General features: G+C 46.6%; 1 protein-coding gene across 14 annotated transcripts in view; it reads left to right on the forward strand.

The window, feature by feature from the left end:
- The window catches only part of SFXN5 (sideroflexin 5), a 104,046-nt gene that overhangs the window by 36,581 nt on the left and 53,624 nt on the right, over positions 1–13,841 (forward strand). For all 14 annotated transcript variants that reach the window (XM_082315567.1, XM_082315565.1, XM_082315569.1 and 11 more), the window contains 4 exons: positions 4,473–4,499; positions 5,813–5,867; positions 7,806–7,831; positions 11,993–12,046. In XM_082315567.1, the coding sequence (XP_082171693.1) occupies positions 4,473–4,499; positions 5,813–5,867; positions 7,806–7,831; positions 11,993–12,046 (162 nt within the window). The remainder of the gene's footprint in view (positions 1–4,472; positions 4,500–5,812; positions 5,868–7,805; positions 7,832–11,992; positions 12,047–13,841) is intronic.

The raw sequence follows: 13,841 nt of genomic DNA on the forward strand, positions 1-13,841 counted from the left end.
TTTTTTTTCTTTCTTTTTTCTTTTTTTCCTCTGGTTTCGTATCATTTAATCATCTGGTTTTGGAAGGTGTCCTTCCGAATGGCCACGCACATGAAAGCAGCTCACTCTTCTTCTTCAGAATGAGCTTTACTGCATCACACGTTCCACTCCCGACACCCAATATTTGGAATTCAGTGTGGGATAGATAATCCGAGCTTTGCTTTAATAAACCTTGCAACTCCCGGAGTGTGAAACTACTGGCAGTTTCTGATGGGGTGCAAACTCCAGGCTGTTACCTTATTAAAATCAAGATTTCGTGGGTGCAGGCGGGGTCTTGTGAAAGGGTGAGAACCTCTCTGATGGAGCGGAGGGGGTGAGCAGATTTTGAGATGGAACTCTGTCTCCACTTGACTGGACAGATGAAATAAATTAGCTAAAAATACTCATTCTGCTGAGGATTTCCTCTTTGGCCTTGTCTTTACTAGGGGAATTTTGCGAAGTCTTAACACAGGTAGACCACTTGTCTCTGCAGAACTTAAACTGCTATGTTTTCTCTTACACATAGGGCTCATCTACCATGAGACTCCTCATTTGCTCTTTGAAAATAACTGTGCCTTGTCATTATGCATTTTTATTGCGTGGTTAATCAGTGAGGACTTTTCTCCATAGAGTTATTCCTGACGTGGCATATCCAGAGCATGCACCTGCGGATTTAAGATCATTTCAACGTCTACTACTGCGTCGTGCGAGGGACTCGGATCCTGTTGGCGCGCGCAGTCGAGGGAGGGAAGCGTTAGAGCATCTATTACAGATTCCCGACATCAAATCTGCCTTTGCCTCTCTGTTGGTGGTAGGGAGGTGGTTGCTGGCAACGCAAGGGAGGAGGTGGTGTGAATCTGTCGGTGCTCTCCTGGCCTTAGACACCCGAGGCCAGCTTCAGCGATGTAGTAGGGGGTCTGGATACTGCCCGCGGCACTTGTGTAGGGTGGAGCTGGCCGCTTCTTTTAGCAGCGTCGGAGCCAGCTGTAAACAGGGGTGAACAATTTGTAAACACGGTTTTCTAATCTAGGTGAAATTTTGTGCAGAGGGCAGAAAAAATCCCACCTTTGAGTCCAAGACCATAAAATCTTACTGTATTTAATAGGAGGGAAGTTAATCTCTTAAGAATAACTGGTACCCTTTGTACTGTTTTTATAGTGGCAGGTGTTAGCTAATAGATTTGGGCTGGATATATTCTTTAAATAAACACTTTCTTTTGAAAGCTATCCCTTAGCTGCGATTCTGCTGCTAAATAAGGAATGCTAATGAATATCCTGTCAACCAAAGGTCGTATCCATTCCCCAAGAGTTATTCCAGTCTCTAGCTCCTTACCGCGGCTTTGGTTCTCTTTAGGTCGTGGCAGTCTTTGATACCCATCCTTAAACGTCGTAAGCATGTGATGTTTCTGTATAACTGAGTTCAGTTCCTGAGTTCAGGGTTTTAAAGCTATCTGCTGGAGGTGGTGAGCAAAGCGGTGAGTATCTCTTCCTCGAAAAATTGTAGAAAAACCAGAATCCTGGGAAGGACGGATGGAAATCTCATCCATGAGTCCGGCATCCTGAAACGCTGGTGCTGGCAGCACCTGTGAACGGTCCTGGAGCCGATTCCTCCACCACCATGAAGGACATCTCCGTGAAGCAGAGCCCGATCTGTCCTGGTGGAAGGTTGCAATGGCCACAGGGTGGAGAAACTTGTCCATCACTGCCTGCTTAGGTTGCTGGATACATATACTTATAGAGGAATATATATATATATATAGCGGAATATGTTACCAGTGCTCCAGCACTCCTGCCCCCTTGTCCTCCGGGCTTCTTTGGCGTAAACCCATGTATGAGCAGGTTTGGTTCTTGCACCTAAATTTGAATGGTGGCAAAACCCCTACGTAGCTTTGAGCCAGTAATGTACAGCAAAGCTGATGTAAAGGAAGATCATCTATTACAGGAGACCCACCCAGTATAGGCTGACTATATTTAGAGATCACGGGCCTAAATCTATCATAAATTGAGCACGAATCTGGAGTCGTTCCACGTGCTCCAGTGAAGATGCTTTGGATTCACGCTAGTGTAAATGAGATCAAAATCTGGCTGCTTCTCGAAGGTGGCCGGAGAGAGCGTGAATGAAATCCCCAGCGAAAATAGAGGCTTGCTCTCCGAAGCGAGCCCCCCAGCTGGCAAGACTCGCCAGAGTACTGGAGCTATTGAAACATGCTGCAGACAGAAAATGAATTAGAGGATAAAAAAGTGAAAATGAGCTGGCAGAATCTTTAGGTGACTCATCAGGTGCATCTTGTAAAGTCTCTTTCTGAGAAGTAATGAAATCGCATGTTCTAACAATATTTGCACTGCAGCAGGAAAATGCATAAATATTGGGATCAATTAATGAAATTAGATAATTTGACCAAAAAAGCCATAGTGCTGGCTCAGAAACCATCCCTCTTCCTTTTTGCTAGTCTTGGTGCTTGCAGTTGGAGAGGAAAACCCTGTGGTTTCGTTTCACGTCTAAGATAGGCGAGACCTGGGCAGCCACAGGGTTACTGGGACGCTTTGGGTGGTCTCCTGCAGCTCGAGGACTTCCATGGTCACCCCATGGAAGCTCTCGAGCTGCTGGGCAGGCGGGTGCAGAAAGGCCCTGGTGCCTGGGCGTGCAGCCTCCCACCCTTTGGATTTTAGGATTGGTGAGGGTAGACACATCTTGTCTCTGCCAGCCACAACGATCGTCTCTTCGTGTCCCTCAACCTCTGTTTTTCAACTGTAAAATGGGGAATAATTCCTTAAAAAGGGAAGTTTTCCTCGGGAAAGAGCCCTGTGGATATGCGCCTCAGCCTGCGACATTTAGATATTCCAGTAACTCATCGCGCGCAGTGGAGTTCAGCACCGAGCTTCAATTCTGGAGTGAAAGCTGAATTTGGAGTGAAATACTGGGGTTGCTGGTGTCAGTGGGTCAATTTATGCTGTTTATAATAAAGTAATTACCTTATTCCAACAGTATTTTAATGGATTTATATTTGGGGAAGGCACTAAACCTCGGGTGAAGAAGAATGGCAGAACAGGGCTTAATTTATACCATAATAATGATAAAATCTTAAGCGTGAGTGCCTGTATTGCAGAATATCCTCGCGGCGCTTGGGTAGGTGTTCTGGTGGGTAATCGTGAGCTCTCCAAGCAAAAAGAGCTATCGCCGTCTTCGGATTTATCAACAGCAAGAGCAGAACTCATCAGGTTAGCCTACCCTTGGTTTGGCACCGCTACAACTGTTGTTGGAATAATTTGTCTGGTTTCTGGCGTCCTCGATTCAAGAGGATGTTGACAAATTGGAAAGATGTAAAAGAGCCACGAGGGTGGTTAAAAGATTGGCAAACGCGCCTTGCCAACGAAACAGCCAGTCTCCTGGCTCGGGTGAATTTTATATTTTTTTTTTTTTTTCTTTAAGCGAAGGTTAAAGGGTGGCTTTAGCAGCTCCGAGTACCTGTGTGAAGAATAAAAATAGCGCTGGAGGCTGTCAGACAGAGGTGTAACACAAGCTGGTGCCTGGAAGTTGAAGCCAGGCTTGAGCTGAATAGTTCTTAATAGTAAAAGCAATTGATCTGTTGTGGTATTTTACAGGAGTCCTGGTTTTTCATCCTTCTCTAGAATTATATCCATTAAAATGGGGATTTTTTTTTTTTTTAGATTATAATTTGCATTTAGGTATAATTCATGGAAGAAAGCCCTCTGGCTTTATTAAGCAGGGGGCAAACTATGTGTTTACGTATATGCCGGAGCATCTCTTGATGTTGGGCACCTGCTCCCTAGCTCTACCTGCACCTCGCGTAGGGCGTTTCTTCCTCGGTGCTCAGCGATCTCCGCCGTCCGAGCCAGATTTGAGGTGTTTTGATGCTGCTGAATTACAGTCAGTAAATAACAGTAGGCGCTCGTGAGAGTTTTAAATGAGATTTTTTCTCTTCGCAAGCATTTTTCCGATGCATTTGCCTTGTGAAAAATGAAAACTAGCAGTGGTTTATTTTGAATCCAGGTTTTATTTGAAGAGCTGCTTCTTGTGTTTCCCTCCACCTTTGTTCCCCAGCAAGCCTCGGTTTCCGCAGAAAGCTCGTCCAAGGAGCGGCTGTGCTAAATTTACCTTGAGATCTACGTGCGGCAGAGTTACTGAGATGATTCTCGGTTTGTAAAGCTTATAGCAGAGCGTGAAGTCTGGCTGTTGTTATTCTTTCTTACCATTCAGTATAAGAAGGAATATCTTCTCTGCCTTGCTGGTCTTACTGGCCACACAGATTTGAAGGAGCTTGGTGTGTGTAAAGGATCTTTAAATACATCCTGGAAGGATGCAGAAAATGAGTCTGTTTTAAAGCAATCCCTCGCGTTCATTTACTACAGCAGCTAAAAGATGAATATTTGGGGTTTGGTATAAAACTACACTGCTCATTTTTTTAAATGCAATGTTCTCTTTTATTTTTCTAGCTGTGGGGAGCTCAAAAAATAAAGCAGGTAATATGCTTTTTTTATATTTCATTATTGTTTTCAATTGTTGCTGCTTTTTTTCCTTTTTGCTAAGCGATGCTGTCCTCTTCTCCATTACTGACTTTGCCAGTTGCTGTTTTGTCTTGCCACAGAAATGTAAATGCAGAGAACACTGTTGCCACCAGAGAGTCTGATTTTTTTTTTTCTTTTTGTATTTATATATTTTGATGTCTTCATTTTCTCCTTCCTGTCTAGTCAAGAGATTTCTTGTCTCCAGTCTTTTGAAAATAGTTTGACAGTTCTTTGGTAAGGCTTGTAACGGAGTCGTACCTTCCTCTTCTGCAGTCCTGGATCGCTTGGGGATTGATTTTTCATCCCCAGCCAGTTCACACCAGTGCAACCTCCTGGGCTCATTGTAAAATTTGGTAAAAATGGGCCAAGTGAGCTTCGTTGTCTGTTTATCGGTAAAACAGAATTAGGATTTCCGCGGCGGTTGGGCTGTCCCCAGCCGCCAGCGTGGGCTGAGAGGCTGTGGATACACGTAAAGGTGGAATTCTCTGGCAAATCCGAATCCCGTGCCATGCGAGGGGATTTTATTTGGGTGACCCTTATGGTGACAGCCGGAGCGGGCCATACCTGCACTTTTTTTATCCCACCTCAGCCGGATCCTGAAGCAGCGTTTCAGGCTGCCCACGACGTGCCGTGCGGGCGTACCTGCCGACGGGGAAGATGTTCCTCGGAATGAATCCGCCCGCCGTGGCTGAGCCGCGCGAGTCCTTACCAGGGTCTCCTGCGACCCGTTCGCTCCAAAGTGATTTCCACCCTCGTTCCCTCCCGAGCAGGCGGTCCTGCCCTCCCCATCCCTCGGCCACAGCCAGGGCTTTCCCCTCCCTTCTTAGGGCAGAGTGTCAGCCAGGACATGAGGCTGCACCTCCGTGGAGATGCTGAAAACAGGCAGGGACAGAAAATACCTTTCCCTTTCCCCCTCCTAAATCTGCATCCCCCCCGCCGGGGTTAAGGTACAGCGGTGGGTGGCCTTTGGGGACATTATAGTACCAAGAAGGAGACACTTTCTATATTTCAGGTTAAATTATTTACTTCTAAATTATTAACTTAGGCTAAATTATTTAAGGAGAGGGGAAAGCAGCGGTAGGAGGAGGTTTTGTGGAGGCTGCCGAACAATAACTGCCTTTGGTCGGAGCTGCAAAAGCAAGGAGGGTGCGGAGACGCGCGAGTCCCCCGGCGGAAGGTGCTGTTTGCAGAGGCTGAGCGCTGGCTTCGCTGCGCCTCGCCAACTCTTGCTGTGCCTTCACCGTGTCTGTTTGCCGACTGTTTTACAGGCCATCATCCATCCCGACACAAACGAGACCATCTTCATGCCTTTCCGAATGTCAGGTATAGTATGTCCCCATCAGACGATCATTAATTTTACTGGGAATTTGTACAAAATGCTATTTTTTTTTTTCTCTCCTGTTTTATGAATTGCATCTTGTTGACATTTAGACCAAGAGCAGAAAGCAATTAAAATGCCTAAATCCCTTTGCAATCAGGGAGAATTAGGATCCTAAATGCCTGTGTGAGATCTAGTGCTTAATATTTTCCTTTCCTTCAGATATTTTAACATGGACTCAAGCTCATGTCTTTTCTGGCATTTTTGAGGTTTCCGTCACTACAAAGGGCGTTTTAATTTTGTAGTAAACAACGAAGCTTGATGTCCAACAAACAGCTTAGGGTTTTTTTCTCCAGGAGAGAATGGGATGAGCCCTATTTTCCCATGTGGGGTGGTACCTAATAGCCATGGCACTGGCAGCCCAGGAAGGATCAGCTTGTCCGTGGCTTAACCGGGCTGCTTAATTCCGAAATTGTCACCTCCTCCTTCCCGTTGTGGGGTGTCCCTCTGCCACGCACAGGTCCACGGCTGCCTCTGCAGTGGGTTGAATAGCAGCTCTCTTGAGGATGCACGTGCAGCCTCGGTCCTTTCCCAAAGGACCTATTTAAATAAATAGGCTCTTTTCCATATTTTGGGGGGAACACCATCACCTGAATACTGGGCACAGGGGAAAAATAACAGGGTTGGTGGGCTTTGTTCTCCAGTTCTTTGAAGAAGGATGATGTTGAGGGTGAAGTGGAGGGGAGAAAAGCCAGGACCCGCTGCTTTGCTGCCTTGTTCTGTATTTTTTTTTCTAATTTTTCTTCCTCTCAGGTCTTTGCCCTTTCCGACTGTAAATTGGATCCATGAGGCTTAATTCAGTAATATTGGTAAAATGCTCTGAGACCTTCTAGTGGAAGTCATAGAGATGAATTATAATTAGCACAAAAATTGGCAGGCTTAGCAAGGGAAAAATGTGAAGCATTTGATTTTTGTGGCGCTCAATAAGATTTGGGGTAAAGGCTTATCTCTAATATAGAGAGCTTTAACTTACACCTATGGTTAAAATAGTCGCTCTCTCCTCCATGATGCAAATATGCTTTCTTCAGCTTATACCCCGTTCCTTTTTCTACTGACCTAGAAATAAATGAGCTCTCCTGGTATAAAATCACGAGCGGAGAGGTTGATAAAGCAGATGGTGAAGGAGGGAGGTCCCACCTCTGGTGGCATGGTCCCGCTCCTTAACTGGCCTGGGCTCTGCAGCTTGTTAGATGGCTTCAGGAGCATCTCCAGCGTGCTATCCTGGTGGGACCAGGCTCAACAGGAGGGGAAGGGGCACGGAAAGCTGGAGCGAGGGTAGGTTGTGGGAGGGTCTGATGAGCAACAGAGCTGGCACGAGGGAGGGAACAGATTGCGTGACTGAGCCTGGGAAAGGGGGGCAGGATCTCCCCCTTTCCGTGGCAGCAAGCCACTAGGTCAGCTCAGTTAGCACCGCCGCAGCAGCATCCAGCTCCTCCTGGTCTGGACCGCGCAGCTCCTGGTCTGAGCTGTCATCCCTTCGCTTCTGCTGATTTAAGTTTTTGCTGGCTGCCTAGCCCAGCTCAACAACACGATGCCCTCTGAAGTGCTAATACGTACTGGCGCAGACTGGGTTTACTGGAGTAAGCTCTAGGGTCTTGATGTTTTAAGTTTCAGGGAAACTCTTAGACCGCGACCCAAGAAAAGTAAATAGAGGATGGGAAGGAGATTGGGCAGAAATCAGGAGGCTGCTCTGGTTGGTGTTTGGTGCATCAGGTGTAGGTCCACAGACGGCCCCGTGGTGGGACGGAGCTGGTGGAAGTGAGCGCAGCCCGCCATGCCAGCTGCGGCTTCTACCCTAAACCGCTGCATGTCTTAGATGTGGTTTATTTTCCATCCTAAAACTGCGTATTAAACGCATGCATCTCTTTTTTCTTTTTTAATAGGTTACATTCCCTTTGGAACACCCATCGTAAGTATTTTAACATCTCTCCCCGCTTGGTTTGTGAGTACCAAGAAATGCATTTTTTAGCAGTCGCGGACAATTCTCCAAATTCCACCTTACCCCCTCGCGACGCGTTCACACAGGGTTCCCATCTTTCCCATCGCACGTTAGCAAGGGCTTCGCTGTGTAAAACCTGCCCTACGGACGCTGTGCTCGAGGTTATTTATCTATTTAACGTCCTTCGCCCAGCCCCCTGCGATGTCTTCAGCTTTATCTTTCCCTTCTGGAAAGGGAAGACCAAGATGAGCTCATTGCCTGCAAAATGCAACTTCTGCAACTCTCAGATTTCATCTTTGGACACTTTTTTTTTTTTTTTTTTTTCCCATTTACATGTTTTACAAGTGGCTTCCTGAACGTGACGAGCTACAGCACAGCGAGGCCGGTGTCGTGCGCTCTCATCTGGATTAATTAAAACGACGAGTGCTTTCCGTGGGGTTATTTGCTAAGGGCGTTTTTAGTTTGTACTTGTTATTGTGAAATTTGTAAGCATTTGGGTGCTCTCGGTAGCGAAAGCCAGAAGGGAGATAATTCTGCCTGTCTTCCTAATGCCGAAACCTCAGCTCGTCTTCGGGAACAGGAATGATTAATTAAGCCCATTTTATGAATGGGGAAACTGAGGCACACAGTTTTGCCCAAAATCGCCCAGAGTTGGTGCCAGAAGGTAGTTGGTCCTTCTAGCCGCCAGCTCTCGGCTCAACTTATTAGATCACTCATATTAAAGCGGTTGAAGGAGCAAAATCTGCTAAATTTAATCCTCCTAAACCCAGCGGACCATGGCGTGGTACTTGCTCAAAGGTAACGATCCTTTCCCAAACGGCGATAGCGGGGTTGCTAGCACCTAAAAACAGAAACCGCCGCGGCTGTTACTATTTGTTGTTGCGCGTAAGGGTTTGGTGGTAACTTTGTATGGGGCATTTTAAAAGAAAAGGTTAAACAAAAATGAGTTAACGATCAAATTGACAATGAAATCGGCCCAAATCCAGAGCTGTCAGAGGAGCCGAGAGCTGTCAGATGAGCCCAATTTCACTAGCTGTAAAGGATAAACTGGAACCTCTTGTCATTTAAAAAAAAAAAAAAAAAAAAAAAAAAACCCAAACGTTTCAAATGTTAAAATTAAAATGTAACATTTATGCCAATCGATCTGTGAAATTTAGTGACAAAATTGGCAGCCTGCTCTAGCATAAAAACAGTTTGAGTCTTGCATTTCACATAGGGGGATGGGATTTCCTCAAGAGAGACTTAATGTGCCCGCGGTGGGCTCTGGCGGAGCGAGCGTGGCTCTCCTCGCCCGCGAAGCCCTGCCGGCGCGCCCGCGCACCGCGCTAATTGTCCCGGTGTTCGGGGGTCAATTAAACACCCTGCATAGATGCCGGCAGAGACGTGATCGGATTATGTATTAACAGGTTTACTGCCTATCAGTCAATACCCGATGCTGCCTATATACGTGATTTTTTTTCCCCTCCTTGTAGCTAATGCAAAATAATTCAGTATGGTTTAGCTCATTGTGAAAGAGATTAAGGTCTCGCTGAAAATAATGGTTTCTTTTCTGGCCGAAGCAGCTACTCCCCTGACACAAGCAAATCCTGCAGCTGTTTTTGCTTTCCCCGAGTTGCAATCGCTTGCTTTGCTTTTTAGCCCTTTCCGCGCTCAGGTTTACGGTTCGTCCCCAGGATCGGTTGCAGCGGCAGAGTGGGAAGAGGATGGAGTTAGGGAGAGTTTGTGTCTGCCCACCTGGATTTCAGCCCAGGAGGGAGCAAATCCAGCCGCTCCCATTATCGCTCGTTGCCGTAGGGGTGAGATGTGCAAGGCAGTTGCTGGGCCGTAGCCTTTTACCCTGGGTTTGTGTTTCATCCCAGGGATGAAAGGCTCCAAGGAGGAAGATTTATCTGCCTGTAGGAAATGCAGCCCAAGACTCGGGCAGTGAGGCTGCAGCAGAAGCCGTGCTGCTGTTCCCAGCTGCCACCCACAGCTTTAAGCACCGTATTTTCCCCAGCCGTGTAAAAATGGGGGGGGTCCTTGGTGAGGTTTCGAAGCACGTAGAGAAGACCCGGGTGCTGATGGGGGTTGCCGGTGGCTCTCGCTGACACACCAGGCAGGACCTGGGGCTCGCAGGGGAGAGCTCGGGATGCAAACGTGCCGCAAGGCTGCTCAGAGCCGACAGATGTCCGAGCGGCGGCTTTAGCCCCGGCTTTGGGGCCACGAAGGGCCGTTCACACCTGATAGGCAATTAAATTTTGTAGCTGGTACTTTTCTAGTGTTTAGAAGCTTTTTTTATTTTGTTTTCCTTCTTAGTTATTTTTTCCCCTGACAGTAATTAAAAGTGAAACTGTACATTTCTTGACAGACTCTTGCACATATGGAGAGTTTGCATTTAAACGTGCCTCTTTCAGTCATACAGATTTTGGGTGCTCTTTTTTATTTATTTATTTTCCTCTTTTATTTTTCTCGGCCCTCAGCTTCAGCTGACAATGTAAGTAGCTGCCTGCAGTCTTCCCTCCCCTCCTGAGCCTCATTAGCCCGCTGGCTTCAGGGGCGTAAGTCAGTCCTGGGGTGAGGAGGTTCATCGCCTGTTGAATTCGTTTGGCTAAGACCGGCAACGGAGTAATTAATGACAAGATCCGCATATTGAATGGAAGCGGTAAATTAGTGTAACTTGCACAGATTGGCGCTCGGCCAGCGTACAAAGTAGCTGTAACTTCACGAAAGGCTGTAGGAGGAAAAGAGGAGGAGGAGAAAGGAAAGAAGATGTAAATGAAATCAGGCCTCCCAACCCTATTACCCTTTTGTTTGTTGTTATTTCTCTCTTACATCCTTGAGCGTAGAAGTTGCCTCCTCTTCAACTGATGCTGCTGCAGATGTGCAGAGACGGCTTTAGCTTGTCCCTCCTTGCGGCAGGCTCTCGGGGCTCTAACAGGGAAGTTTTCTTTCTTCTCGGCTTCTGGAGGGATAAACTTAAAGAAAATGGTGCAGAAGATGATCTGAGTGTGGGAATGAACTCACAGCCTTCTTGCCCAGATGCCTCGAAGACGTTTCAGTTCACATGAGTGTCCTGAAAATAAATGTATTTAGAATTAAAAGGAGTTGTTCAGTCTTTATACTCTTAACAAAGATGTAAGTGCGATTTTGCAACAAGAAGCCCGTCATCTTCAGAAACTACCAGACATTTAAGGTGCAGGACAGGACAAGAGGACAATGACGTTAGGAAGTATCTCATCTGTTTCTTACCCAAGAACTCATCTTCGTGTCCACGTTCATTAGGTTTATTGTTGAGAGTCCCCTTGCTTTGCATCCCTTTCCTCTCCTTCAACTTCTTATGCTTTAAGAGGAAAGATTGCAGTAAAACAAGGTAGGAAGGAGTCTGGCAGTGCTGGGTTTTGTCCCAAGGATGCTCTCAGGACTCTACAGGCAACATAGGCCTGTGTGGCCTTGTGCGCTGCGATGGGTGGCCTTGCAGAGCCCGCGGCGTCTCGCGTTCACGCAGCAGCAGGCAGCACCTGGCCAGATGTGCGGGGACAGGCTGCCATAAGCCTCTGGGAGACGGCGCTCGTCAGCCTGAGCTCATAACCCAAGCGGGAGTTTTCACAGCTCGGAATATGACACATCAACAATTCTCTTCTCGTAAAACAAAATTCAGGCTCCTAAACAGGAGCACATGTGCTTCCAGGTGGCACTCCTGTCTTCAGATGTTCAAATCGGATTTCTTTCTTGTGCTTTAAACAGCGAATGTTCCCAAGGAAAATAAGAAACCCCCCCAGTAGCAACAACTTTGAACTCTTGCATTCGTGCAATGTTTGTGTTGTCCTCCAGAAATACCTGGGTTAAAGAACTGGTTATATTTTAATGAACTAATCTTTGGACAGTGTCTGCTGCCAGACTCTTTTCAAGGTGTGTTGCAAGCAATAATTAGATGCAAAGCTTTCACGGGCAGCTACGTTACCCAGTTTCACCACTGGAAAATTGAGACACAATAGGCTGAAGGGAAGTTCAATAACTAGAATGAAATAAAGCCATAAATGAGGATAATTTATTCACATCATTAGAAATAAGCTTGCTGTTTGCATGCCTAGAAGAGCACTGAGAGCGAACCAACAATGCATTTGCTAATGAGAAAAATCTCTTCTCTTGCAGGTTGTTGGTCTTCTCTTGCCCAACCAGACGCTCGCATCCACTGTGTTTTGGCAGGTAACGCTCGTCTGAGCGGGTGGAGAATGTGATGGAAAGGAAAGCAGCGGCTGACTTGTGTCTAGAGGACAAACTGATGCACATGGCTTTTCTGCGCTGGCAGTGCTTTAGTTAATGGGGAGGTGATGTGGCTGGATATAATTAGGAGAGGGTCTGGTAGGTCTGGAAGGGGCTATAAGCAAACTGTTGGGTCCGCTTTCCAGCACCCGGCTATTTATGCCATCGCCTGGGATCTCAAAATCAGCTTTTTGGACCCATTTTGTACAGGTGTAAATGATTGCACAGCGTGTACTTCCATGAAAACGTAGGCCCTTAAGCTCACACATCTGCTGTTTTGAAGACACCCTGTCAAGTAGTTGGGATCTTCCTTGGTGAATTCCTGTTGGAAGTGCAATGTGTGCGCAGGGCTGGGGGCAGGGGGAGGCCCCGTGCCCAGGAATTTCGGGAATAGCTGTGCATTGCAAAGGCAAGGACCTCTGTGCTCAATGCGCTACAGGGGGGTTGGGGAAAAAAAAAATGTGTGTGTGTAGGGAGGCGTTGGTGTTATTTCCCATTAAAATTCTGGGAATTAAGAGTAAGGGGAGGAGGCGTGCACGTGAATGAGTTTTATCCATAGTAAACACCCCACTTAAGTATAATTTCAGCACTAGCTGAAATGCAAAAACAAGTTACTTTCAGACTTATTTTTAGTTGCGAATGTCTTTTTATTGTCTACAGTGTAAGTGATGATAGAGAATTATGCGGTTAAGAAATATCAAAGCAGAATGGGATCTGCCTAGTATGTTAGAAAGCCTGCAGAACCGAGAATATATTGGTACGTGCCAGTAACTTGTGGTTTGGTGTATTTAGCTATAAGTTTTGCCATGTGGCTTTACCTGCTGGGAGTGGGATAGTGGCTGGAGACATCTAGATTCCTTCATATTTTTGAAGGTAACTTGCGTCACCTGTTTTTAGACATTTGCAATGGAAGGAGTTGGCTTTTGGAGAAGTTACTCTTGCGTGAGGGAGAAGTGAGCCAGCCCCCGCATAGCTATAGAATAAAGAATATAAAGAATATAAAGAATATTTCAAACGCAGAACCAAAACGAGCCCACTCAAGGAGGAAGTCGTAGCAGGCAAGTCCGGCAGTCGTAGCCTGTCGGAGCCGCTGCTGCTGGATGAGTGGTTCTCAAACTCTTCCCTCCACCATGATGGGCACGTGGGTCACCCCTTCCTGAAAAATGCAAGTAGGAGTAGCAACCTAGAGAGGCATCACCCAAAAAGCCCAGGAGGGTGCAGGCGGGCACCTGGGGAGACGATGGAGTCAAGAAATGGGTGGTGGGGATGTCTTCAACCTAGAGAGGGCTTAAACTCTAGATTAAGGACAATATCTGAGCAGTCCACATCTCTCTGAAAAGGAGATTTATCCGGGTAAATAGCATAGGATTTAGGGACGATGCATATTACTGCATTCACAAACACTGGGCCCTATAGGAGCAGGCTTGTACAGAGAAGCACTTGTTGCCGATGCCCAAAATGTACATGTCTCAGGTTAGCTCTAGCCTGGTCCTGTGGACCTGCTGACGTAGATATGAGCTGTGGGGGTTAAAAAAAAACCCCACATCTGGAAAATTGAGGCAGATTTCCAGCACGTATTGGCAAGCTGACTTTGTAATTTTTTTTTTAATTATTATTTAGAGAAAACAAAAAAAGCAAGGTTTGCTAGGTCCAAAGTTCCAGGCTAGAGAGCTGGTCGGCAGGAAAAATGTGCTCTTGGGCTGTGAACTCGGCAATGACTGGGCTGATCCCCGTGTTT

The sequence above is a fragment of the Platalea leucorodia genome, assembly GCF_965183815.1.
Source record: "Platalea leucorodia genome assembly, chromosome: 6".
NCBI classification, from domain to species: Eukaryota; Metazoa; Chordata; class Aves; order Pelecaniformes; family Threskiornithidae; genus Platalea; species Platalea leucorodia.